This window comes from Orcinus orca, chromosome 1 (genome assembly GCF_937001465.1).
Source record: "Orcinus orca chromosome 1, mOrcOrc1.1, whole genome shotgun sequence".
NCBI classification, from domain to species: domain Eukaryota; kingdom Metazoa; phylum Chordata; class Mammalia; order Artiodactyla; family Delphinidae; genus Orcinus; species Orcinus orca.
In genome coordinates, this window is record NC_064559.1 from 60,839,713 (window position 1) to 60,866,673 (window position 26,961).

At 36.8% G+C, this 26,961-nt stretch overlaps 2 protein-coding genes and 1 pseudogene across 2 annotated transcripts; all 3 read right to left on the reverse strand.

The window, feature by feature from the left end:
* Positions 1–1,056: 1,056 nt before the first annotated feature.
* LOC101286876 (small nuclear ribonucleoprotein-associated protein N-like) lies at positions 1,057–1,924 on the reverse strand (annotated as a pseudogene).
* A 97-nt stretch (positions 1,925–2,021) lies between these two features.
* On the reverse strand, positions 2,022–3,106 carry LOC117201264 (SNRPN upstream reading frame protein-like). The gene is made up of 2 exons (XM_033427970.2): positions 3,084–3,106; positions 2,022–2,232 (listed from the first exon to the last, which is right to left on the reverse strand). The coding sequence occupies exons 1-2, from the start codon at positions 3,104–3,106 to the stop codon at positions 2,022–2,024; spliced, it is 234 nt and encodes a 77-aa protein (XP_033283861.1).
* A 1,891-nt stretch (positions 3,107–4,997) lies between these two features.
* On the reverse strand, positions 4,998–26,746 carry BLZF1 (basic leucine zipper nuclear factor 1). Its single transcript, XM_012532993.3, has 7 exons — positions 26,459–26,746; positions 25,308–25,383; positions 15,300–15,739; positions 13,739–13,938; positions 11,810–11,938; positions 9,703–9,922; positions 4,998–6,574 (listed from the first exon to the last, which is right to left on the reverse strand). Exons 2-7 carry the CDS (start codon positions 25,336–25,338, stop codon positions 6,389–6,391), a joined length of 1,206 nt encoding a protein of 401 aa, XP_012388447.1. The 5' UTR covers positions 25,339–25,383; positions 26,459–26,746; the 3' UTR covers positions 4,998–6,388.
* Positions 26,747–26,961: the final 215 nt, after the last annotated feature.

Consider the following 26,961-nt stretch of genomic DNA (forward strand, 5'->3'; position numbering starts at 1 on the left):
ATCCTTATAACAACCCTATTAGTCTTGTTTTGCAGATGAGGAAACCAAAGTACAGAGGTGAGCAGTTTGCTCACAGATTCTGAGATCTGAATGATTGCAAAATCCTTTCTGTTAGTTATATTGTAAAGCTTACATACCTTGGTAGACATTTGTGGGTATATAGGACTATACAGGAATCCAGCGTGTGGGAGAACAGTATCCTTGATATGTGTAAGAGCACTTAAGGACTGGAGGACAAAGGCAAACATACAAGTGTGATGGGGAGTGGAGAGTTGCTGTAGGAGTTCTGTTAAAGCTTCAGAAGACAAGGTACTTATCAACTGGGTATTTGTACCTTAATCACTTGACCCTAAATTAGAAAACACAGAGAGCTATTCAATCCTGTCTCAACTTCCTATAGCACTTTGAGCATACACCAGGCAATTTAGCATTTCATTATAACTAGGCTTGTGTTGTTTAAAGTTTATCCTTAATGATAAAAACCAATTTGGCATTTAAATATTCCACAATATTTTTCTTTTACAAAAAAAGCTGTTGGAATTTTTTCATAAGGATTGCAGTGAATCTGTAGATGGCTTTAGGTACTATTGCCATCTTAATGATATTGTCTTCTAATCCATAAACACAGGATGTCTTTTCATTTAGTGCAGCAATGTTTTATAGTTTTCAGTGTACAAATCTTTCACCTACTTGGTTAAATTTATTTATAGATATTTATTCTTTTGGATTCTATTGCAAATGGAATTGTTTTCTTAATTTTGTTTATGGGTTGTATACTCAAAACACAAACATAGATGATTTTTGTGCATTGATATTATACCCTGCAACTTTGTTGAATTTGTTTATTAGTGCTAAACTTCTTCAGTGATTTTTTTTGCATTTTCTCTATATAGGATAATATCATTTTCAAATAGGGGTAGTTTTACTTCTTCCTATCCAACGGGATGCCTTTTATTTATTTATTTTTGTTGACTGATTACTCTGGCTAACATGTCTAGTATAATGTAGAGTAGTAGTAGTTAAAGTGGGCACCCTTGTCTTTTTTTTCCCCACAGTTTAATTGCTTTATGCATTTATTAGCTAATATTAATGCAGCAGAGGGGACAAAAGCTCACGAACACTCCACATATTTCACAAGACGCATTGCAGGAAACAAAGTGACTAAGAAGGATCAATAGTATCCTAGGGTCTTGCTGGATGCATTTCTGGGGGAGGTGGACCTCTTATTTCTGTTGGAGGGGGGTCTCATTCCTGGAGGGGGCATGCCTATTGGCATCCCTCAAGTAGGGGGGAGCCCAATTGGTGGGCCCATGGGTGATCGTATACCAGGTGGAAGAGCCATAATTCCTAGAGGTGGGGTTGCTCGACCAACAGGTGTGGGGGCAGTCCCCCATCCTGGTGGATATTGAGTTGAGGCTCCAGCAATGCTGGCAGTAGCAGCAACTGCAGCAGCTGCTACAGTGCCTCTTCCCTGTGGGATCATTACCTGTTGGGATGGCCCCCAAACCCTCGGACAGGGTCTGCTAACCCAGCAGGAGCCTGGGGAATTTGAACACCAGCTGGACCATCTCTGCCAGCTGCCCTGCCAACTCCAGGGCCTCCTGTAGCTCCAGCAAGTGGTACCCGAGCAATGCCAGTATCTTTGGGGGGTGGTCGCTCCACAGTCATGGAAACCAAGTTCTCTCCCACACAGCAACACCTGACCCAAAACCCGTTTTTCTTCACGCTCTGCCTGCTTCGCATTCTTTGGCTTGATCTTCCTGAACTCATCACAATCACAGAGGATCAAGTTCATATGCTTGTCAAAAGCCTTGAAGGTGCCAGTGAAGATCTGGCCATCTTGCAGGATACGTCTCATCCTATAGTCAATGTGCTGCAGCATCTTGCTGCTCTTCCCCACAGTCATGATTGCTGTTCCACCAAGTCCAATACCTACAGGAAAGTTTTGGGATCCTTAAGACCTAAGGGAAAGCTGGTTTTTTTTCTCTTGGAATCAGCTACCCACGTGTTCCAATACTGCTTTAACCACCTCTTGGCGTCTCAGCTAAGAATGCCTGCCTCAGTTCCACATGGAATTCCACCGCAGGTACTTGCTGCTGCTGCTGAGACCACCTCGGGTACAGGCGACACGCCTGGTTGCGTAGAGAGGCTGTCCTTCTACGTTTGACTTGGACTTCCACCTCTGGGATGTGCTGTTCCATGGTCCATCTCAAGTGTAAGCGGTCCCTGGCCCTGCTCCATCATGCCACTGGCCGCTCCTCAGAACAGAATGTCTCCAGTGGCCGTTCCATTCTGCCTGGGCATCCTTATTTTGTTCTTGATCTTAGGAGGAAAGCTTTTAGTCTTTTAGCATTAAGTATGATGTTAGCTGTGGGTTTTCCATAAATGCCCTTTATGAAGTTGAGGAAGTTCTATTCTTATTCCTCCCTCTATTTACTCCTTCTATTCCCATTTTTCTGAGTGCTTTTATCATGAAAGTGTGTTGGGTTGTATCAAATGCTCTCTGCGTCAAGTGAAATGATGTGGTTTTTCTTCTTTGTTCTAGTAATGTGATATATTACGTTGGTTGATAGTCTTATATTGAACCACCCTTGCATTCCTGAGACAAATACCACTTGGTGGTATATAATCCCTTTACTATGATATTGTATTTGGTTTGCTAGTATTTTGTGAGGATTTTTTTCATCTGTATTTGTAAGAGAGAGTTTTCTGTAGTATTTTTTTCTTGTGTCTTTGTCTGGCTTTGGTATCAGGGTAATGCTGGCCTCAGAATGAATTAGGAAGTGTTCCCTGTTCCCTCTGCTTTTATTTTCTAGGAAGGGACTGAGGTGGATTGGTATAAATTCTTTAAATAGTTGGTAGAATTCAGTAGTGAAACTATCTGGTCCTGGACTTTTCTTTGTTGGGATGTTTTTTGTTTTTTAATATACTTTATTTTTTAGAGCAGTTTTAGGTTCACAGCAAAGTTGAGCAGAAATTACAGAGAGTTCCCATATATCCCCTGCTCCCTCCATCCCTAAAACCTTCCCCAGTATCAACATCCCTCACCAAAGTGGTACATTTGTTGCAATCAATGAACCTACATTGACACATCATCACCCAACATCCGTAGCTCACGTTAGGATCCACTCTTGGTGTTGAGAGGTTTTTGATTACTGATTTAACCTCTTGTTATAGGCTTGTTCATATTTCCTATTTCTCGAGTCAGTTTTGGTAAATTGTGTTTCTAGGAACTTTTCCATTTCATTCAGATTATTTAATTTGTTGGTGTATAATTGTTCCTTTATTTAAATGAGGTTGGTAATAATGTCCTACTCTCATTTCTGAGTTTAGGTATTTGCATCTTCAGTTTTTCATAGTCAGTCTGGCTACAGGTTTGTCAATTTTGCGGATCTTTTCAAAGAACCAGCTTTTGATTTCCTTGATTCTCTATTTTTCCATTTTATCTCCACCCTAACTTCAATTGTTTTCCTTCCGCTAGTTTTGGGTTGTTTGCTCTTCTTTTTCTAGTTCCTTAAGGTGTAATGTTAGGTTGTTGATATATGAACTTTTTTTTTTGTTGTTTAGCTCAGTTAACTGTTATCTTTATTATTGACACTCTTAAAGCAACAGTTGCAGAGGTGTGCCACTAGTTTGTGGTTATGAGTGTATGTATATAATTTTTTAAAGTTTTTTTTATTGTGGTAAAATATATATTACCTAATTTATGATTTTGACCATTTTTTAAAATGTAAAATTCTGTGTCATTAAGTACATTCATATGTTGTGCAACCATCACCACTATCCATTTTCATAAATTTTCAACAGCCCAAACTGAAACTCTGTACCTAATAAACACAACTCTCCATTCTGCTTTCCCTTAACCCTGGGTAACCGCTATTCCACTTTGTCTCTATGAATTTGATTATTTCAGGTATGTCAAATAAGTGGAATCATCTAGTGTCTTAAAGATTCATCTGTGCTGTAGCATATCAGAATTTACTCCTTCTTAAGGCTGAATAATATTCCATTGCATGTATATACCGCATTTTATCTACTCATCCATCAAAGGACATGTGAATTGCTACTGTTTGGCTATTGTGAAGAATGCTGCTGCTATGAACATTGGTATACAAATATCCTTTTGAGTCCCTGCTTTCAATTCTTTTGGGTATCTACCTAGAGGTGTAATTGTTGGATCATGTGGCAATTGTGTGTGTAATTGTTTGAGGAACTTCCATACTGTCCTCAATAATGGCTGCACCACTTTACATTCCCACCAGCAATGCACAAGGGTTCCAGTTTCTCCACATCTTTGCCAACGCTTGTTATTTTGCTTTACTGGTAATAGCCACCCTAATGGATATGAAGTGATATCAGTTTGCATTTCCCTAATGATTAGTGATGTTGAGCATCTTTGGATGTACTTATTGGCCATTCGTATATCTTTTTGTGGAGAAATGTCTATTCCTTTGCCCATTTTTTAACTGGATTGTTTTTTGGTTGTTGAGTCGTAGCCCTTTATTTATTCTGGACATTAGACCCTTAAAAGATACATGATTGCAAATATTTTTCTCCATTTTGTAGGATGCCTTCTCATTCTGTTCATTATTTCTTTTGCTGTGCAGACGGTTTTAATTTTGATGAGGTTTATCTATTTTTTTCTTTTGTTGCCTGTGCTTCTGGTGTCATAGTCAAGAAATCATTGCCAAATCCACTGTCATGCAGCTTTTCCTCTATGTTTTTTTTTTTTAAAAATCTTTATTAGAGTATAATTGCTTTACAATGGTGTGTTAGTTTCTGCTTTATAACAAAGTGAATCAGTTATACATATACATATGTTCCCATATCTCTTCCCTCTTGTGTCTCCCTCCCTCCCACCCTCCCTATCCTATGTTTTATACTAAGTAAACCTAAAGGAAAGGCTGAAGAATCAGTTGTAAATAGTATAAGCTAGATGAAGACTTGAATTGAAGCACATCATTCTGGGGGAAAGATAAATAAATATTCACACTAAAGAAGGCAGAGAAATTTATTGCCACTTGAAACTATAACTCAGATGAATCAGACCAAAACAAAACAAAACCATTAAGTTGACATTAAAACATGTTGTTATTTGATCATATTTGTCTTTTGAGGATTTCTTTACTGATAGGCACTTCTGCAACCAGTTAGGGTAATTTGGTGTAAACATTTTGTGGACATTTTTAAAGGTATATAAAAGGATGTTTGATGATAGCCGGTCATAAGTAAATAATAATATATATGACATAAAAATTGATGAATTGCCATTTTTGAGTTTGAACAATGTTCTAGAAAGATCCGTTTTTTTTGTTTTTTTTTTTTGGCGGTACACGGGCCTCTCACTGCTGCGGCCTCTCCCATTGCAGAGCACAGGCTCCGGACGTGCAGGCTCAGCGGCCATGGCTCACAGGCCCAGCCGCTCCGTGGCATGTGGGATCCTCCCGGACCGGGGTACAAACCCGTGTCCCCTGCATCAGCAGGTGGACTCTCAACCACTGCACCACCAGGGAAGCCCAAAGATCCTACTTTCTCTGCCATATTTCATAAGTATCAAATTGGATACTCCTGTTGTGCTGCAATTGCCAAAATGAGCTCAATAGTTAGAATGTTTCTTCTGTATATCAAATTGCATCCATTCAAAATATGGAATCCCCTGCACAAAACCAAAATGAGAACATGTTTTGCTCAAGCATTTGTTAATGTGGCTGTAAAATATTTAAAAGTTTCCTAACATATAGCATTTATTTTTAAAGTAGTCCCTTCACCCACAGTGTTTCCATAAGACTCTTTTGTAGCCCCTAAAAATCACCAAAAAGGGAAAGGACTCCTACCCCACTCCCTCCCCGACCCCTGCCAGCTACTTTTACTTTAGAGTGGAGGTCAGAAAACTTTTTCTGTAAAGGACCAGATGGTAAATATTTTAGGCTTTGCTAGTCATACAAACCCTGTTGTAGCTACTCAATTCTGCTGTTGTAGCACATGAAACCAACTACAGACAACAGTAAATGAATGGGTATGGCTGCATATGACCCAAGGCTGTAGTCTGCCAATCCTTGCTTTAGAGTACAGAAATTAATTTGCTTATGTAAAATATATAGCAAGATTAATAAATTAGAGCCTAAAAGAAGGTACAGAATCGTTCTTTTAGTCCTTTAGGAAAACCATCCTGTAATGCCTGTATTGTCTATTTCAAATATATCTACACAGTTTCACTTTTTTCTTACCCTGAGATATTTATTAAGAAAGGGTAATCCAGAGTCCAGTACATGAAACATCTTTGGGGATATATATTATTTAAATAGAAAGTGATAATACTTCTAGCATTAAAAGAACCCCAGCTGCCAAATTATAATGACTCTGTAGTGTGCCTCCAACATACTGACTGTTAAAGGGCAGTAAGTTCTCCCTGGCAGTTACTGCAGCAATTGAAAGTTATATTTTCATATCTTGTATAGGGATGAAATCGTCCAATATTTTTCTTTGTAGCAAGTAAGGTGGTTGGTGAAGACTCAGAAAACGGATTATCAGCTGAGCTCTCTGTACAGGTTACTGGATCCAAAATGCGTAGAACCTAAGGAAAATAAGAGGTGATGTCAGATGTATGCAGTAAGGACTGTAAAAGCCCTTGGTTTTATTAATATATAAAAGTGCTATTTCATTAGTATGAAACTGCCATAAAAAATAACATCTGAATGATGAATTTGATTAGAGAACTTATGCCTTTTCTCAAAAAGCTCTAAATTTGACAATGATGTCAAGTTATTATATTACCTAGGTTACCTATTTTAAAAAATAATGAAATTACTCTTATGCATATTGATGAAAATATATGAAAACATAAAAGAAAATTAGGTTATATCAATTTTACTATAAGTGATGTTGATTTTTATCTTTAACCAAAAAGTATGCACTACCTTTCTCCCTCAGTCCTTCACTGAACTGCCTGGAACTGGGATTCTGCCTTCATTCTTCTACTGAAATGTTATTTCAAAGTTTTTGATCATTTACTTGTAAAATCAATGGTTTTCATTTCTCTTTTTCTAATTTATATGCAATATTTGATGCTAACGATCATGCTTTTGTTTCTTGGATTCATGGACACCATACTCTCTTAATTCTTCTTCTGCTCTGATTCTTCCTATTCTGTTTCCTTTACTGAGACCCACAACAGGAGGAACTCTTGGGTTGAAAAAAATTCTCCAATTAAGGGCAAGGATAACATGGCTGGCTCATAGCTCCTGTTTCTCATTTTCATATTCTTCCAACCATCATCATATGATGAACATGGGTTATTGGGCAAAGGAGGCAGGTACTGGAATTGGAAAGGAATTGGGAAAAGCAGTAGCAGAAAGAGCTTTCTATCCTTCTATGTAAGGCTTATTCAAAAACAGCTTTCAGAAATGGCTTGAGATGTCTGTTTCCCTAGCTCTCATATTGTCCAGCAGGTTTTTTTCCTTCTAAGTTACCAATGTACCCAAAGAGCTATAGCTAATTTAAAAATGTCCTGGCATCATTTAACAGCTACCATTCTATTTTAGTACCTCTGTTTTTCTACTGGATTACTGCTTTTTCGATTTAGTTTTTGATATCCTTCTATTTTTTACGGAACTTGGTTAGATGCTACTGGACAAACAGAGATAAAGGGCTTATCTTAAAGCTGCTTATAAATTTAGAAGGGAAAATTATAACAGTACCCCAACTCTCTATATATGTTATTACATTATGTGCCTTTAGAGGGAGGAACAAAATGCCAAAGGAATACAATTAAAGGAGACCAAGATACCAGTATAGATACAAGGTTTCTAGATTTTAGCCTGAAAGTGATAGGGAAGGATTTTAAGCAGGGTGCCTTTCAGAGAGATCACTCTATACACAGCGGGTGGATGAGGGAAGGAGTGGGCACTAAAGCAGACATGGGAAGAACAGAGAAAGGGAGTTTACAGCAATAATCTAGCTAAGAAATGCTGACCTTGAAGCAATGTGGCTAAAAGGTCCAAGAGACACTAAGGAAGTAGGACTGTCAGTTTTGTTCAATGAGACAAGGTGGATAAAGGATTGGGAGAAGGGGATGTAAACCAAGCCTTGAGGCTACCCACCATTGTATCGTGAAGTAGGAGGGTGTAGGGTTACGTAAGCCAAGGGAAGAGAGTGTTTCAAGATATCAGGAGTAGTTAATTATACCAAATGCTACTGGCAGCAACCAGGTAGGCAGCAACACCATTTCCCAACAAAAGAATAGAAAAAGAGAAACGATTTTGGATAAAGCTGATGAGTTTAGTTTCAGGGACTGATTCAGTAAATAGCTGAACACCTACTGTTGTACAAAGGATTATGCCAGACCTTGAGGAAATGTAAGACATAAGCTCCTTAAGGAACTCACAGTTTGGGAGAGAGATTTAACATGATAAAGAGCTATACTAGATATATATATATATATATATATATATATATATGTGTACAAAATGGAAGCCTGGAGGAAGGAACATCTAGGTTTGCCTGTGGGATTCAGGGAAGGCTGATTCTTAAAGGCAATATAGTGGTTGGGCAAGAAGAGAGATGTTGGGAGGGCAGTCTAGGCAGAGGGAAAGTATGTACAGAGGCATGAGATACAGTGGCCTATCTGTGGAATGCAAGTGGTTAACACTGCTGGGATGTGAAGTGCAGAGGGTGGACACACCTGGAAAGTGATACTAGAGAAGGGGAACTGGAATAATGATTAATGAAAGGCCTTCTCTACAATATGAAATAATTCAGATTCAGTAATGAGGGAGACTGGGAGCCCTCTGAACAGCAGTACCAAGAATGATGGGATTGGCATTTTTGAAATAACTCACTGACAGTAGAGGATGGCATGGAGGCAGGTAAAAAGCAAGGTGGGGATATTGGTGAGGAGGCTATTACTAAAGTTTAGCCTGGAGATCAGGTGTTTGAACTTGGGAGAGGGGATAAATTAGAAGGAACTGACAGGACTTGTAAAGGCAACAGGATTAGAGGGATGAAGGATATAATAATAAAAATGATAGCTACTATTTATTGAGAAATTACTGTACCTATACTGGAAACTGCTACAGGCTTTATATGTATTATTTTATGGACTCCCCAAAACTGTTGAGATCACAGTTCATGGAGAGATGTTGAAGATTTTAAAAGTGGAAAAGTTCTGGTAATGACAAGGCCTATGACTGGGATGAGGGTGAACCTGGATGGTTGTAGAACTGTGAGACCACAGTATTTGACAGGTCACCTGCATGAGCCCTCAATTCACACAGGACTGAAGGTACCAGGTCTACACTAATTGCTTCTGTGGAGTCTGGCACATTCCCATCTATATGGGGAAAAAACAAATAACATCTTAGACCAGAAGTAATCAATTATCTACTCTTGATTACTAAATTAAAAGTTCTACACAGTGGTTTTCATATCAAAATGAGCTCAAGAAAAGGATTATCAATGATTCAGTAGCTAAAAAATAGGTCATCTTTAAAAACAACTACATTTTTTTCTCAAGTGTTTGAGAAAATTAAAGCTCAGAGGAGGAAATAATTTTCTACAAGATCCCTAGCTCATTAGTATGACAATCAAATTTTGATCCCATATTTCCTAACTCCCAATGCCAAGCACTTTCCATTACAACATGTCACCTTTCAATACGAGGACAGTCTTAGAGGTTCCACAGATCATGAAAGAGAAGTATTTTACCGTTTCAGCCATTTTTTCTGCTGGGGTGCTGCAGAATTCAACTGTTGATGGAAACTTTTTTTGACCATTAGTGCCAACATTTCCCAGAAGATGAGAATTTACTGCTTTTGCCAACTTGTGATTTGTTAATGCTAGTTCTGCTGTGCTGTGAGGTTGCGCGTTAGGGTAGTAAGTTTGCTCTCTTCCCCACTGCAAGGAGACCAAGAGCTCCTCCAACAACCTGCAAAGAACACACATGAGCACTCAATATTAATAAGAGGATAAAATCTAAAAATCAAGAATGATGAATAAATGAGAAACATATTTCTGAAATCATATAGTATCTTTCTCCTCTATCTTTCTCTCAGAGTTCAATAAATCAGGAAGTCTGGTAAAATAAGTCAGATTACAGAAAGCACTTATTGATTTTATGGTTATCTGGAAATCATTCAACAAACAGTACATTTTTTAGTTCTCATATTTTAGTACAGGTAATAATAGTGTACTCATACAGTATTATACAACTACAGATTTGTGCATTTATTGAGATATTCATATGGTATATGTATATGATAATTTTTTGTGTGAGTTACATTGGTTGATTTCTAAATGATAAACTAACTTATAATGCTTGGGATAAAACCTACTTGGCCACAATCTATAAACATTTTTATATACTGTTGGATTTGAATCACTAAAATTCTGTTAAGGATTTTTGCATCTGTATTCATTAGAGATATTGGCCTGTAGTTTTCTTGTAGTGCCTCTGTCTGGTTTTGGTGTCAAGATGATGCTGGCCTCATAAAATGAGTTGGAAGTTGTTCCCTTCTCTATTTTCTAGAAAAGTTTGTGTAAATTTGGTTTTATTTCCTCCTTAGATATTTGTTAGTATTCACCAATGGATCCATATAGGCCTGGGGTTTCCTTTACTAGAAAGTTTTTGACTACAAAGTAAATTGCTTTAATAGGTTAGGGCTATTCAGGTTATCTGTTCTTGGGTACTCTGGTGGTTTGGGTCTTTTAAAGAGATCGTCCATTTAAGTTGTTGAATTGATTAGCATAGTGTTGTTCATAACATCCCCTTATTATCTTTCCTATGTCTACAGAATCTGTAGTGTACCCCTCTCCTCATCCCTGATACTAGTCACTTGTATCTATTTTTTTCCTGATTATACTGCCTAGAGGTTTTGTAAACTTATCTTTTCAAAGAACCAGTGTTTGGCTTTCTATTTCATTTATTTCTGCTCTCATCCTTTTCTTCCTTCTGCTTAATTTGCTCTTTGTGTTTCTTAAGGAAGCTTAGATTATTGACGAGACCTTTTTTCGTTTCTACAATAAGCATTTAAAATTATAAATTTCCCTCTAAACACTGCTTTAGTTGCCTCCCACAAAATCTGATATTTTGATATATTGTGTTTTCATTCTTCTAATTTCCCCTATGATTTTCTCTTGACCTTTACTTATTTGATTTGTAAGAAATCAACTACATAAAAGTATAAAGTACATTTAAGGAAGACTATCAATTTTGACAGTTCTGGTGCATATAGACATGAAAGTAAGCTCTAATACTGTAGAACAATCCTCAAAAAGATCTCCTTCCGGGCTTCCCTGGTGGCGCAGTGGTTGAGAGTCTGCCTGCCGATGCAGGGGACACGGGTTCGTGCCCTGGTCCGGGAGGATCCCACATGCCATGGAGTGGCTAGGCCTGTGAGCCATGGCCGCTGAGCCTGCGCGTCCAGAGCCTGTGCTCCGCAACGGGAGGGGCCACAACAGTGACAGGCCCGCGTACCGCAAAAAAAAAAAAAAAAAAAAAAGATCTCCTTCCAAAGGAAAGACTGGTATGCTTTTTGGCTTCTACCAAAAACCATACAAAACTGCTATAACTATAACCAAAAATTACTTTTAAATCCAGAGATTTCTTCTATTATAGATATAACTAATTCTCTCCCCAATTAAGAATAAAAGAAGCATGTCTTCTGTTTTTTCAGTCTTTCTCCCTCCCCTGGGCATCTGTTTTAAAACATATATGCTCAATAAGTTATTAAATGTAGAAATACTAAAGAACTATCTCAATAACAAAAATTGCAGGAGAAAGGAGAAGAGTTCAGAATGTAAACAAGTGCCATACTTCTGTGTAGTTATCATTTCCTGACGAAACTGTTCCCGTTCACTCAGGAGATCTTGTATAGCACTCTGTGCATCACGGTTTTGACGCTGTAAAACCGCTCTGGAGTTGGTTAACTCATCTGCCATAACCCTGGAAAAGATTAAAGTCTTACATATAAATTCTCTGACAGTGTTAAGAAGTTAATATACTACCTTTGTGACTGTCATTTTTAAAAACTTACAAAAAAGATTTAATATTGTCAAATTACTTCTCAGTTTTTAAATCTTCACTAAAAAACATTTAAAATCTTTATGAGCTTAGAACTTATTAAAGGGACTCAATTAAAATATCTGTTTACAAAATGACAAAGGAAACAGTTTTTTAACTTTCCTATATAGTGACTTTGGAACTTGTACTTTAGTCTTATTCTAGATTAATCAAGTTTTGGAAAAAAATAACATTATTTAAATGTTTTTTAAATATGGAAAATTTAAGAGAAAAAAATGAGTTATTTTTCTGCCATCAATTACTTTTTTGTCCTTAGAAAAATATTAAATATAGAAAGATTTATAAAAAAGCAAAACTAAGTCCTTCTTCCAGACCAGCATCCCCATCCTTCTTTTATAGTCAGTGATCAATAAAGTAACCAACATATTTTTCTAGAAAAAAATAATTTGTATATCAACAAAAAATTATGTGTAAAAATAACTATATTCATATTATTTACAAAAAAGGGATTATTTAATACAAACTTTTCTATAGTTTGCTTTTTTTCACCTAATAATTTATCTTGGTGATTTTTTTTCATATTAGCACACATAGAGCTAACTCATTCCCTTTTTTAAAAAAAAAACAGCTTAATGTTTTCTTCTGATTGGATGTATCAAAATGTATTTAACCAATTCTCTATTGATGGAAATGAAGCAAAATTTTAAAGTATTTTTATTCAGCTGAAAATCTTAAAACTAAAGTCTCAGACCATAGTAACCACTGAATTCCTTAAAATGAAAACAATTCTGACATTAAAAGATTAAATCAACTAAAATATCAATAAACTTTGGTTTAATTATTATTGCCCTTAACGTGTTACTATCAGCATCGATCAGAATGTTAAAAAAAAGTTATTACAGTAATCTGTAAAATATATGCATGATTTGCTTCTTAAGCTGTTCAATGAGAATTAATTAATATTCATTCTAAGTCAATAAACAGTAAATAGTCAATAAACAGTAAATTCATTTCTCCAAATAGATCCTATAATAGTACAATTAGAAATAGATGTGTGTTAGATGGATAACACCCAGATCCTTTCTCCAGTAACTCAAAGTTGGAAGGAGGGGATAAATAGACAATCATAATATATAAGAGAGCTTCCCAACTACCATGGGCCTGGTGGTTCTAGGGGCCTGGGGTTCTCACCTCTACTGGAGAGTAGCCTCATCCAGTAGGCTATACAGTATGTCATACAGATGTTATCATTTTCTGTTTGTGCATGGTGAGAAAAAGGTTGGGAAGCTCTATTATGTAGTAAAATGAGCTATAAGAACAGAGCACGAGAGACAAAATATGATGTACGGAGTGGCAATGATATTTGAGTTCTCCAGATAGAAGGTGGGGAAAAATAGTCTTTTAAAAAATTTACATATTTATTAATTGACTGAGTTTACAGTTTTGTTTTGATCTTAAACATTGTAGTAGGAGTGATTTCTACTATAGAAGAGTAACTCAGAATTCTGGAATGAGGGAGGTGCCTTTTGATACCACTTTTCCATTTACGGAGACTGTATGACCATCCAGAGGAGGAAGAGTCCACATCTTAAATAATACACGAGGTACTCTGACAATTTGAATCAGAAATTTTCACACTACAATCTATTTTCTTGCATTAGGGGTCAAAAGTCTGATAGAGCAAAAGCTAGGAAATGAAATACTCTTTAAAATAGAAAATACCTGCTTGCAAGGAATTTACTTCGCCACACATCACACTGTATGGACATCCGTTCTAACTGTTCGGAAAGCTGAGCTGTGTTTCGACCTAGGGCTTCGTTTTCTAAAATAAGCTGATTTTTCTCACGGGCTAGACGTTCAAAGTGATATTGAAGATCATCCCCAACAGAAGCCACCAGCAGCTTTTTTAACTCACGATTGACCTGGAGGAAATCATGACCAATACAACAAGCTCAAAGTGATGCCAGTGACTTTAATGTAGCAAAATGAACAAAAGAGAAACTGTTTCATGTAGTTTGGACCTCCATTACTAAAAGTGTGTATCAAAAAGTGATATTAAATATTTAAGTTTCATAATGTATATAACCATGTCTATATCTCTATTAATCTATAGTCCATGTGGTTATAATCTGAGCCTCTTATTATAAGAGTACAAATCATTATCATAAAAATTACAAACTGCCTCCAGTCAACACTTAAAGGCAAAAAATTAGAAAAGTGAACCAATAAATTTTGCTAAAAGATATGACCGAGTGTTTTATAAATCTTTTCCAACATTTAAAAATTGATTTCTTTGTGCCTTAGGATTTTTATTTTTAAGAATTTAAGCAAAAAAGCAATTCACATGTCTATAAGCATGTTCTTCACATTGTTATCAAAAATGCAAAAAATTAAAACATAAATGTCCAATAAAAGGTATTGGTATATGGTGCAGTCATTGAAGAACACTGTTGCTATTAATAATGATATTTTAATAGAATATCCTGTATTAACAACTAAAAGACAACTAAAAAAAGTGAGTTACAAGGCAAAAATATACTCAGTATGTATAATTATGCATTTATAGCCAGATGGTATAATATAGGTAGCACTATTTTCATTATTTTTTCTGTATTTTCTAAAATGTTTACAAATAAATATGTACTAGTTTTATAATTTGAAATCAGTTATTTAAAAATATATTATTAAATATATTAGAAACATATTTGAATGACAACCACTAACCATGGTGTCACAAAGACTAACATCTAGCAAAAAGATGTATAATCTAACAGAGAGGCAAACTGGGGCTGGTAAGGCCATTACTAAGATGTAAAGATTAAAGAAAGTGAATCAAGCACTATAGATAATTTTCCATTTACAATGAAGACACTGATACTTATACCACCATTCTCTTTATTCTAAGTATTATCTATACATAGAAAAAAATACTTGGAATTTATGGATTCTTAAAGCAAGGTTTATTAGCTAGTCTTACTTAGTCAATCTCTGGTTTGCAAGTTCATAACTGTAACCTCCTTTACAACTTGTAGGTGGTCTTGTCCAAAGTACCTCACATTGTCCAAAGTACCTCATACTTCAACCATGTTTAGAGGATAAGTTCCCAACATAAACTACTTCTATTAGAGGCACTAAAGAGAATGAGAAATTTAAGAGGAAGTTTTTTAGATAAATGACAAGTTATAATGACATTGCAAGAGGAAGTATTGTTTTCTAACATGCAGGCTCAGAAGGCCCAGGTATAAAGAGAGGTACTCATTAAACCTATTAAGGCTGTTCTTACCTCGGACTGTACTCTGAGCTGGTTTGAAAGACCTTCTTTATCCTGTAGTAACCTCCTTTCAGAGTTCTTGAGCTTTTCCAATATATTCTTTACCTCGGATAGTTCCTTTCTGGGTTCTTCAACTCCCTCTGGCTGGCCAAGGAATTCTCCTTTGTGATGTCCCAGAGACTTAACCTTTGCATTTTTGTTGGGGATATCATGGGTTATAGCGGCTCTGGGAACTAATATTCTTACAGCTTCGACTTCCACTGCTTTTTCAGCGAGAATCTTCCCTAGCTGAAGAACGCCTGGGCTCTCTGACGGAACTGCTTTCTTTCGTGGACTTGGAAGGACGTGATGCTTTATAGGTTGGATTCCAGGAGTAACTTCAATAGATTTAGGTGGTTCCTCAGTTTCCATTCCATCTCCCGCTCCTCGAATTGGGGATGAAGTAAGGATGACTATAGAAGGGAAAACGAAACATAAACTACTTACTGAAAAGAAATGCCAGGAAAATGCTAAGACATGCTTTACCCTGCATTCAGAATTCCTGGTACTGAAAAAAAGGGAAAACATTTAGAGTAAAAATTTTCAAAACAATCATGTGTCAACAAAAGATGAACAAAGTCTTACAGGTTCAAACTTTCCTTAAGTAAATGGTTTCTCTCTTGGTAGAAACTGCAAGAGATTTGGAATCAAGGTATTTGGCTTCAACTTCTACTTCCTAGTATAATCCTAAGTAAATAATGTAACCCTCCATGAATCTCTATTTCCTAATCTGCAAAATGGAGATAGTAACAACTATGCTACAGGGTTGTGGTACGAAACAATGTAATAAGATCAAATGCCTGGCACGTTGTAGACACTCAATAATATTAAATATAAAAATAAAATAAGCTATGTATATACGTATTTGAAAGTGTCTACCTCAAAATAGATTGACCTGTTTTTGTGAACTCTTAGCAAAGAATGCTTCACAAGTTATCCAACCAGATTCCTTAATACTCTCTCTCCTAGACCTTTGTTTCTGCTATTTCTTATTCTCTTAAATGGCTTCTTTCGACACTTACTGTGATTCTCACTTATCCCTTTAAGAAGTCAGCTTAAACTCTACTCTGCGTTAAATTTTCCCAACTGTTCTAGTCTACTCTCTGAATGCCTATGCTACTTACCATCTCAAACATTCAGTTTGAATCTTAATCATGAACCATAATTATCATTTATGGGTTTTGTTATATGCTAAATCTCACTTTCCCAATAAGTCTGATAAGCACACTACGGCCAGGCATCATGCCCTAAACAAGTGGAAGGAGCATGGTATTATAGAAATGACATGAACTCTGGGATCAGCCAGATCTGGTTTTGAGTCCCATTTCCACCACTGCTACCTGTACAATCCTGGACAAAATCCTGCAATTATCTGAGCTTCAGTTTCAGCCTCCATGAAAAGAATTTAACAATACATCTAGGGTTACCTTATGTCTTAAATGAGAAAATGGTTAAGTAACAAATAAACATTTATAAAAGATTTACCATGTGCCAAACACTATTCTAAATACTTTACACATAACTCATTTATCCTTACAGTAACCCTTTGAGGTAAATATAATTAGCTCTATTTTATAGATGAAGAAAATAAGACACAAAGAGGTTCAAGAACTTGCCCAAAGTCATATCACACAGTTAGTAAGTAGAAGATGCAGAATGCAATTCTGGGCAGCCTGGTCCCAAAGACTGAGGCCTTAACCACTGCACACACTGCCCCTTTAAGTGTCAAAAGTGTCTTGCACAGAATTGCAGACATTCAATAAATGGTAGCTCCCATTCCTTTCCTCTGTAACACTTAATACATTGCTGCACACATTTACTAATTTGCTCAATTAAAATAATCTCCCATCTGGGACTTCCCTGGTGGCGCAGTGGTTAAGAATCTGCCTGCCAATGCAGGGGATATGGGTTTGAGCTCAGGTCCGGGAAGATCCCACATGCTGCAGAGCAACTAAGCCCGTGAGCCACAACTACTGAGCCCACATGCCACAACTACTGAAGCCCACATGCCTAGAGCCCGTGCTCCGCAACAAGAGAATCCACCGTAATGAGAAGCCTGCTCACCACAACTAGAGTAAGCCCGCGTGCAGCAATGAAGACCCAATGCAGCCCCCAAAAAAAAAAAAAATCTCCCCTCATGTAAGCCAAACCTGGCTAGCCGTCCTTAGTTTAGATAACCTTTGGAAGGCAGCTATGCTCACCACTATACTACCATTGCGCCAGTCAAACAACAAAAATTTTGTTTCTTTTCTCCTATTTTACCTTACCTCAAATTAAGCAGTGTAAGGAGTTTCACTGAGTCATCTTTCTCCAAGAAAGGGCTAATTTCACTAATTGATTCAAGAAAATAAGTGGTTTAGAGCTTAGAAAGAATGGAGGATCTGCTAGAATGGGAAATGTTGCAACCTTGAGGAAATGGCTGAGATGATACCTAACCTACATGGAGTTCTTGAATTAGTATATTCAGTAACATCCCTATGAGCTACAAGTTAGATTCCTTGCCATTTTACAAGTCCAGCATACATCTGAGAAAATGGAGGCCAAAACCTAGGAATGGTAATAATTAGCTTTTATTCAATTTACTACGTGCCAAGGACATAGTTCTAAGTCCTTCAGATGCATCAATATCATTTAATTTTTACAAGTTTCATGGGGTAAGCACAATAGTACCCATTTTGTAGATAGAAACAGAGGCTGTGAAAGGTTAAATAGCTTGTCCAAATCATCAGTGTCAAACTGGGATTTGAGTCCGAATATGACTCCAGAGCTAAGCTGTTAATTGGTCTGGGAGGCCTTCCACAAACAAAACTATTGCCTCATCAACCTTGAACTTACTGCCTCTGCTAATAGCCCTATTTGTCAGGTTGCAAAAGCCCACAGAATTTATATAACAGTTATAGTGAACTTAAAAAAATGCAGATCTGATCTGCATCAAACCCTTGAATGGCTTCCTGTCACTCTCAGAATAAAGACCAAGATCCTTACCATGGCCTATACGGCCCTTGGTGATCTGGCCCCCTGCCTATCTCCTGGGTCTCAATTTATGCCATTCACTCCCTCAGATCCTAAGTTCCAGTGTTACTTGCTTTCTTTTAGTGTCTCAATAGGAGCAAATGCCTTCCTCTTCCTCTGCAGACATTTCTTCTTGGAATCTTCTTGGAATCTTCTTCCTAACTTCTCCTCCCCTACTCATCCTTCAAATCTCAGTTCAACCTTTCCAAAGGGAAGCCTTTCTCTAATCTTCCATGATTAGGCTAGGTTCTTTGTTTACACGCCTCTAGAGCAAAGACCCTGCCTTTCTCTGTTTACCATTTATCAAAATGGTAAACATTTTTTTCAGTGTAATTAGTTATATACTATTTGTGCCTTCCACTGGGATATAAGTTCCATGAGGGTAGGGACTACGTGTCACTCATTTACCACTATATTCTTAGTAAAGTGCCTTGTACCCAGAACTCTCTATCTGATAAACAATAAATAAATGGAAGCAAGAGGAGGGGAAAAGGATAAGCACATATAACAATGGTGATAAACTTTTGAGTTTTACAGGCAACAAACATGCTGCTTGGTGCCTAATATTGGCCAGACATTGTATGAGGTAGTGGGGACCTCTATGCTTAAGAAACTTACTATCTAAACTTGAGGAGACAGGACATACATGTAAAAAGATAACATGTGTTACTGGGTAATATATAATAAGTGTGCAATAAGTGGTAGAAACATATTTCTACAGAAATTTGATTTCTACAAAAATGTTAATTGAACAATCATGGACTATTGATCAGTCTTTGGTGAATTCATTACTATCTAGCCAAATCATATATTCATATGATTTGAATATACATTTACAATGTTGTGTTAATTTCTCGTGTACAGCAAAGTGATTCAGCTATATGTATGTATACATTCTTTTTCATATATTTTTCCATTATGGTTTATTACAGGATATTGAATATAGTTCCCTGTGCTATACAGTAGGTCCTTGTTGTTTATCCATTTGATATATAATAGTCTGCATCTGCTAATCCCAAACTCGCAATCCATCCCTCCCAGGTTTCTACTTTTTAATAAGCTTATTTTTCTTCTTCTTCCAAACTTAGTTATATAGATACAGAAACTACAGAGTAGAACAGATTATCATCATACACAGTCACATATCTTCTGGTTTCTATTACTATTTTTTAAAACATTACATTATTAAAAGATATTAAGAAGAAAAAATTACGTATATTCTAATCATTCTAAAATAACTTCATTACTTCAAATTTCTTCAATATTTTTATATACTTATACTCATAATTAACTTTATAAGCTTAATATATTTTTCTGTTTTGCTAGTCTTCATATTTTCATTTTATGACTATATTATTCCTTCAAGTTAATATAGCACTATTTAATTAATTACTATTTTATTGCTGGATGTTTAGACTCCAATTTTTTATTATAAAAATGCTTTAGTGAATTATTTTATGCCTACAGGTTTTTTTTTTTCAAATTCTGAATTATTTCTTTTGAATAAATTCCCAAGAATAGAATTAATGTGCCAGGTGAAGATCTGCATTGTCAAACTGCCTCACAAAATAACTCTACTGACATATCAGTAGATCTATTACTTATGTCTTTATTTAGTTTTATTTTTTGCATGCTCCATATCCATGAGCTAATGCAATGCTTAAAAGTAAATAAGAAAACATTCTAAAGTGTTTAGAATGGCACAGTAAGCGCTCATTAAATGTTACCTCCTATTGCTTTTATTATTATTCTTTAAAAAAATCTAATAACTTTGGATCTTGATTAAGGGGAGAAAAAGCTTAATATCATAAAATATAATTGTGCCTTTTATTCTCTTATGCTAAAGTTTTACAAAGTTATATCGTCAGACTTTAGGACTATTTTTTCATTTATCAGATTTTTGGGGACTTTTTCCTAAGTATGTAGTAATGTACTGGGAATCCTGAGTTATGTTACACAGGTAGAAAGACATCTGAGGTATAATTAAGGTGTTCTATTTAACAAAACGTTTTATATTAAAATAAAATATTTTGTCATTTCTATATTAAATGTTAACTAAGACATACCCTGAGCTTTAGGACTGACTCTACTTTCAAAAAGATGAACAAAGGAATACTTCCAAAAGTGAAATAAAGGGTTTGGTACTTAGTTCACGCTGTAGCACATCAGCATGGAGAAGGAGAATTCCCACTGAACTGTTTTAAAAATAAAGGCCTATTCCCATGCTTTTAAAATATGGTTTCAAGTTTGTCTAACTCTATCTTGTGCAAATTTAATTTTGTCACTAAGACATCCTGGCATTTAAGAAGTAATGTAGAGTCATGAATTAACTACAGATTCACAATAAAAAAACACAACAAAAAGATACACTAGAGCTATGCCATTCAGGCCCACTGAAGCTGAAGAAATAAGAAGCAGGTGTGACATCTGTTAAGATTAAATATGATTTCTAGGCAAGTCGTAACATTTTTGAGTTGGAATTTTAGGTAATGGAGATTCAAGAGCAAATCACAAAATGGTTAATGCTAAATTTAAAAGGCAAAGAAACAATGAGTATTGAACAGAAATCTCTTTTCAAACAAAATTGTCATAAAATTCCAATCAAGAAATTCAATCAATTTGGTTCAAACTCAATTTACTCTTCCTTTATTTAAACTGTTCTACTTACTCAAGCACTTGTGAGTCCCAAAGCTGTACCATATCTCACAGGGCAGCTCCCTCTTTGTAACAAGTGTGCTTCTAGCTACTGTGCACGGGCAAGGAGGCAAGGGGGAGTCAGGGCTTTACATTTTCTCGCCCAGTAACTTACTTTCATAATTCTATTTTTTCTGTGACCCACAGAGAAACCTTTATTACATATGCACTAGGCCCAATCCAGGGCACATTCATGAGCAATTACCTTCAGTCAAGTGGGATGACAGTGATCTATGGTACCAGCTCTGTAATTATGAGTAATGTTTAAGTAAAGCAAAACATCAATCCCTTCCCATTCTTTGAAGGGACACAACAAAACAATTCTTCAATTACTCATCAACATTAACTTCCACCTGTGATCACTTATCAAAGAATTAAAACATATCTAAGGTTTATGGCTCATTCTCACTGCCTTTCCCCCAAATTGGTGAAATGTAGCAAGAGAACAAATAATACTGTTCAGTAGGGGTTGGCAAACTTTTCCCATAAAGGGTCAGATAACATTTTAGGCTTTGTGGACCATGAGGCAAAATTAAGGATACTACTGATATATAGGCATTTATATATGAAGAGAAAAAACAAAATTTTAAAGATGAAATTCAAATTATAATTATTGAGTGAAGTTTTTTTCGGGTAATATAGGTTTAATAATGAAAAGAATAGAGTTCTTTTTTACTTGCGATAACACCTGGCTTAAGTGGGATTCAAAGCTCGTGTTCCCTATTATCAGACTGCCTGCAAATATTCTCAGCAGGCCCAAGAGCCATAATTTGCCAACCCTTGCTCTAGAATACTGAAGCAAAAAGAACATTATTTTATAGTCTGTAATGAAACCAACATTTCTCCTTTTTTGATAAAACTGTAAATCTATGGAGACAGATACTCAGAGTCAGCAGGATGGTATAATAAAACTAGACTAGACTCTGAGTCAAAAACCTCAGTCTCCACTGCCACACATTGTGTGACCTTGGGCAAACCACGTAACCTTACCTCCCCCCCCATCCTACATTGCTTTCAGAATAATGCAAATAGAAGAGTGTTTCAGAATAATTTGTTTCTTTCCTAAACTGTTGAGATCTCCTCAGGGCGGGGACTGCCTCCTAATCTTGGTATCATCAGCTTAATGAAATGGTGCTTGGTGCAGAGAGGTGAGTAAGTGCTTATGGAAGTTCATCAATGTTAACATTAACACACCACCTAGAAGATTTCCTTTTAACATCCAATAACTAACTCATTTAAAAACTGCTTAATTTTTTTCCTCTACACGAAATCATTAATTACTAACTCATAATCTGACAAACTTTTCAGATCGTATGCAGATTCAGTTATAAAACAGTAAAATTAGGGATCATCACTTGGTAATTTTAAATCAATATTATTTTATATGTCACCAGTATCACCCAATGAAGTTTACTTACCACTAAATTAGAAAAATATGCTATAGGCAGTGGACTTAAGAGTCAGGCCCACGTTTACTGATGTGGAATCCAAACGTTCCTTTTATCACAGGTCCCGCAAATAAAAGAGCTTCCCGGTCAAATAAGTGTGGGCAGTGCTGCATACCACATATATCTCTTTGGAGCTGCACAGTGTACATTAGTATATTAAAGGCTCTGAAGGGTCCTGCAGTATAATCTCTCCCTTAATCCAGCATTTCTCTAATTTATCTGTCCATGGAATCCTTTTTCACCTAATAACTATTGTTCCACAGACTTAAGAGTTAAAAGTTAGATTATTTTATGGAATTATAAATATTTGAACATCTCAGACCTTCCTATTTGGTCTATTTTCACTAAACTGTCTGACTTTAATCCCTTTACTTTTAATTTCAACCTTGCTTCCCCAAAAAGTTTTGGATTCAAATTCTAATTTTCTAATTGTTCCTATTTATTGCATGTTTCCCTTTCAAAAAACCTTAGCAGCAAGGACACATCCCTCTCATGATGACAGCATTGCTCAAATGTCTGCTGAGAAGTTCTGTCCCTATAAGCCAATCTTGCTTCTTTTCTGAGGCAGTTACAGGAAATGCAGGCAACTGACAAATGTCAACCATATAAGTGCACCTTTTCTCAGGCCATGTGATACAAGTAACTGTTCTTCACTAACAGCTAAAATGATATTAAACGAAGGATTAAGACTAACAGCTGAATTATCTACCTCACTGTAAAATTAAGATCAAATGAAGTAATGTATGTGAAAGTGCTTTATAACTCTAATCCTCAGTACAAACAAGTAACAACAAATAAATAATTTCACAGAGGCCTTGCAATAACTAACTTCTAATTACTAATGATAATGTATTTAGTTTTTCGCTTTTTGCCAAGTACCATGCTAACTGCTTTCATAGTAGTTATGATTTAATTGCTCTTATTTCCCATTAATCCCCAGCTTATTACTTTCATTTCAGTTTCTGGTTTGCTTATTCTAATAATATAAAAAGCCTCTGGTGACCTGAAATGCTCTTGCACTCAGCTGAATTAAATTCAATTAATATTTATTGGTATGATCTTTGCTGTCTAAACACATTTAAACCCCCTTTAAAGAGTTTGCTTTTGGAGATCTGCTTGCTGCAAAACTGGCTTCTAGAAAATAGTTTCCCATCTCTCACTGACAGCTCCAACCTCCACAACTCACTCTACCCAAGAATAACCTGAATCAAGAGGAGCTCACTTTGGGACATGCTAAGACTGTTATCTATGTCTAAGTGAAGATAATCAGTAGACAGTAAGCTACAAGGGTCTGAATCACAAGGAAAGAGATCTGAGCTATAGATAGATTTGGAAGCCATCCTTATAATTACTAAAGCTGTGAGAGTAGAAGAGAAGGAGGGCTGAAAAACATTAATATTTAAAAGATAAACCAGAAGAAGAGGAGAATTAAAATGAAACTATAACTGGAGCAGTGGTGTCCAACAGAACTTTCTACAATTATAGAAATGTTCTATATCTGCACTTTCTAATACAATACCCACCAGCCACATGTGGCTATTGAGCACTTCAATGTGGCTAATGTGACTGAGAAACTGGATTTTTAATTTTTTTTTTTTCGGTACGCGGGCCTCTCACTGTTGTGGCCTCTCCCGTCGCGGAGCACAGGCTCCGGACGCGCAGTCTGCGCACGCTCAGCAGCCATGGTTCACGGGCCCAGGCGCTCCGCCGCATGTGGGATCCTCCCAGACCCGGGCACGAACCCGTGTCCCCTGCGTAGGCAGGCAGACTCAACCACTGCGCCACCAGGGAAGCCCTGGATTTTTAATTTTTAAAAATACTAATTTAAGCTCAAATAGCCACATGTGGCTACTGCATTGGACAGTGAAGGGCCATAGAGTAGATGGAAAATAAGAGTAAAGTCATGGAAATCAAGGAAAGAAAGTATTTCAAGAAGTGGGCATGATCAATAGTATGAAATGTTATACAAAGGACAAGCAAGGCAGGACTAAAAAGTAACTACTGTAGTTAGCAAATGTTCTGAGTTGAATTGTGTCCCACCCATACCTCAGAATGTGACCTCATTTGGAAATAAAATCATTGCAGATGTAATTAGTTAAGACGAGATCATACTGGAGTAGTGTGCACCCTAATCCAATATGATTAATGTCCTTATAAAAAGGAGAAATTTGGACACAGAGACATACATGCACAGGGAGAATGCCATGTGAACAAAAAGGCAGAGATTGCTGTGATGTGTCTACAAGCCAAGGAATACTAAAAATTGCCAGCAAACCACCAGAAACTAGGCGAGAGGCCTCGAACAGATCCTTCCCTAGTGCCTGCAGAGGGAGCATGGCTCTGCCAACACCTTGATCTTGGACTACTAGACTCTAAAACCATGAGACAATAAATTTCTGTTGTTTAAGCCACCAGTTTATGATACTTTGTTACAGCAGCCCTAACAAACCAATGCAATAAGAAAAAGGTCTTTTATACCTGATAGTTGTTTGTCCATCTACCCAAATCTTTAAAACTGTACATTTTTATTATTTAAATCTTAATCTTCTAGTGGACAGAGAACATAGCTATAAAAATTTGCTTTTACACTACTGTTTAACAGTAGCAGTCATCTAATAAATACAACCAAATAATGTTACTATTCACCTGTATATCTGTAGTACTGAAATGTAAACACTGCATTAAAAAACAAACATGAAGAGATATGAAATACAAATGATTCCCAAGGGCTCTATGGGGTTTGGTTACCTGGCTCAAACAGTCCTTTGTCCTATCATCATAAATTTCATGTTTTAAAAACAATTATCAGCAAAAGAAGAACACTTACCTTTGGTTTCTAAACTTTCAAGAGTAGTCATTTTTTTCACCAATAAAAATGTACCCCAAGACTTCTACTAAAAAACCTAAAAATGTATAAAATGAAAGAATTAAAACAATACCACATAAACACATTCACTAAGTCCCCGTAATTTATACACTGTGATATTCTCCTGCATTTAATAAGGCTGCATTGAGGAGGTGCCCCTTATAGCCCCTTTTCACAAGGTGATATTGTTATGGTTCCCAAATGTCTCAAAAAAATTAGGGGTGGTTTATTTTCAAATTTCTGTTTCAGTGTATACTCTAAATTACCACCAGTATATTCTAAATTATCCCATGTGTGTCCTTAAATTTAGCTCAGAAAGAGTACTATAGTTACTGTAGGGGCTTTTGTATCACTGATATGACACCAGGAATTTAAAAGTAATTATGTTCTCAGTAGACATTACTGACACTATTTTGTTCACTATATATATCAGAGAGAAGCTTCTGTTCAGATGTTTAACAAGCGACAAAAAATTCATGATAATTTGCACTTCTTGGTAATAAAATTAAAATGGCATAGCATATGCTTTCAGAAGTGTATGCATGGCCTTACAGTATAGACTAAGATTCAGTGGAGAACGTGAGAAGGAAGGTGATACTAATGCAGTGATTATGAGTATGATGAACTGGACACTGGATGACAACTGGTTTCACCATAAAAATGATCATTCGGGTACTCGATATAACTTGGCATAGCGTCTCCCACGACTACCTTCCTCAAAAGTCACAAACCCTCCTCCTATTGTTCTGAAAACAGGTCTCCAAAGACCCTTCGAAAGAGCAGTGAGCCCTCGGAAGATGCGCAGCGAAATGTACGAGCGCAGCGAAATGTACGAGCACAGCCAATGTCGGCAGGCAAACACCAAAGGAAGGGGGTGAAGGATGGGTCTGGAGTGGGTAACAGGTATGAAGGCGGCAGGATGGAAGCGACAAGCCTGTCAACCTCTGCGGTCCCCAGAAGTCGAATCCCAAGTTCCGTGCCTGTCTGAACAAGCCTTCCTGGAACAACAGGCAACCTTTCCTTACAAAGCGATTGAACACCAAACTTCAACTCAGACCGCCATCCCGTTCCAAAACGCCCTCTTAGTTACACAAGTCCGTTTTTGGACTTACCTCTCAGACTCTTACTCTTCCTATTGCAGGGGGCCTCACTTTACAGGTTCTTCGTCTAGATCTCACTGGGCTAACTTCTCCACACACAACTCTTGCACTCGGAAGCCAATCCGCCCAGGCCTTGGTGACATCAAGCTTCTGGTTCACAAATAATCACTTCCGATTACTCAGGGTTTCGTTTCCGGAATACTTTTCCAAAAGAAAAAAGTAAACACACTCTGTGGTGCGTTTAAACTCAAGTAACACAGAACATCTTCTGTAAGACTTCAGTAAGTGAAAACTGGATGAACCCTTATTAAAAAATAAAATGTAGACTATTGGGACCCTAGCCGCGTATTAGTTTGAACTTCCGAGTTATCTGTCGGCCAAACGGAAGTGATGATGCTGGCACGAGGTAGGCGGTGTTCCGTCGCCCCAGGCGACGGAGTGAAAGGGCGGGCCTGTCGGTTGGGTGGGCGGAGTTGAGTTTACTTTTAGCCAATAGGGACGAAGGGGCGGGCAGG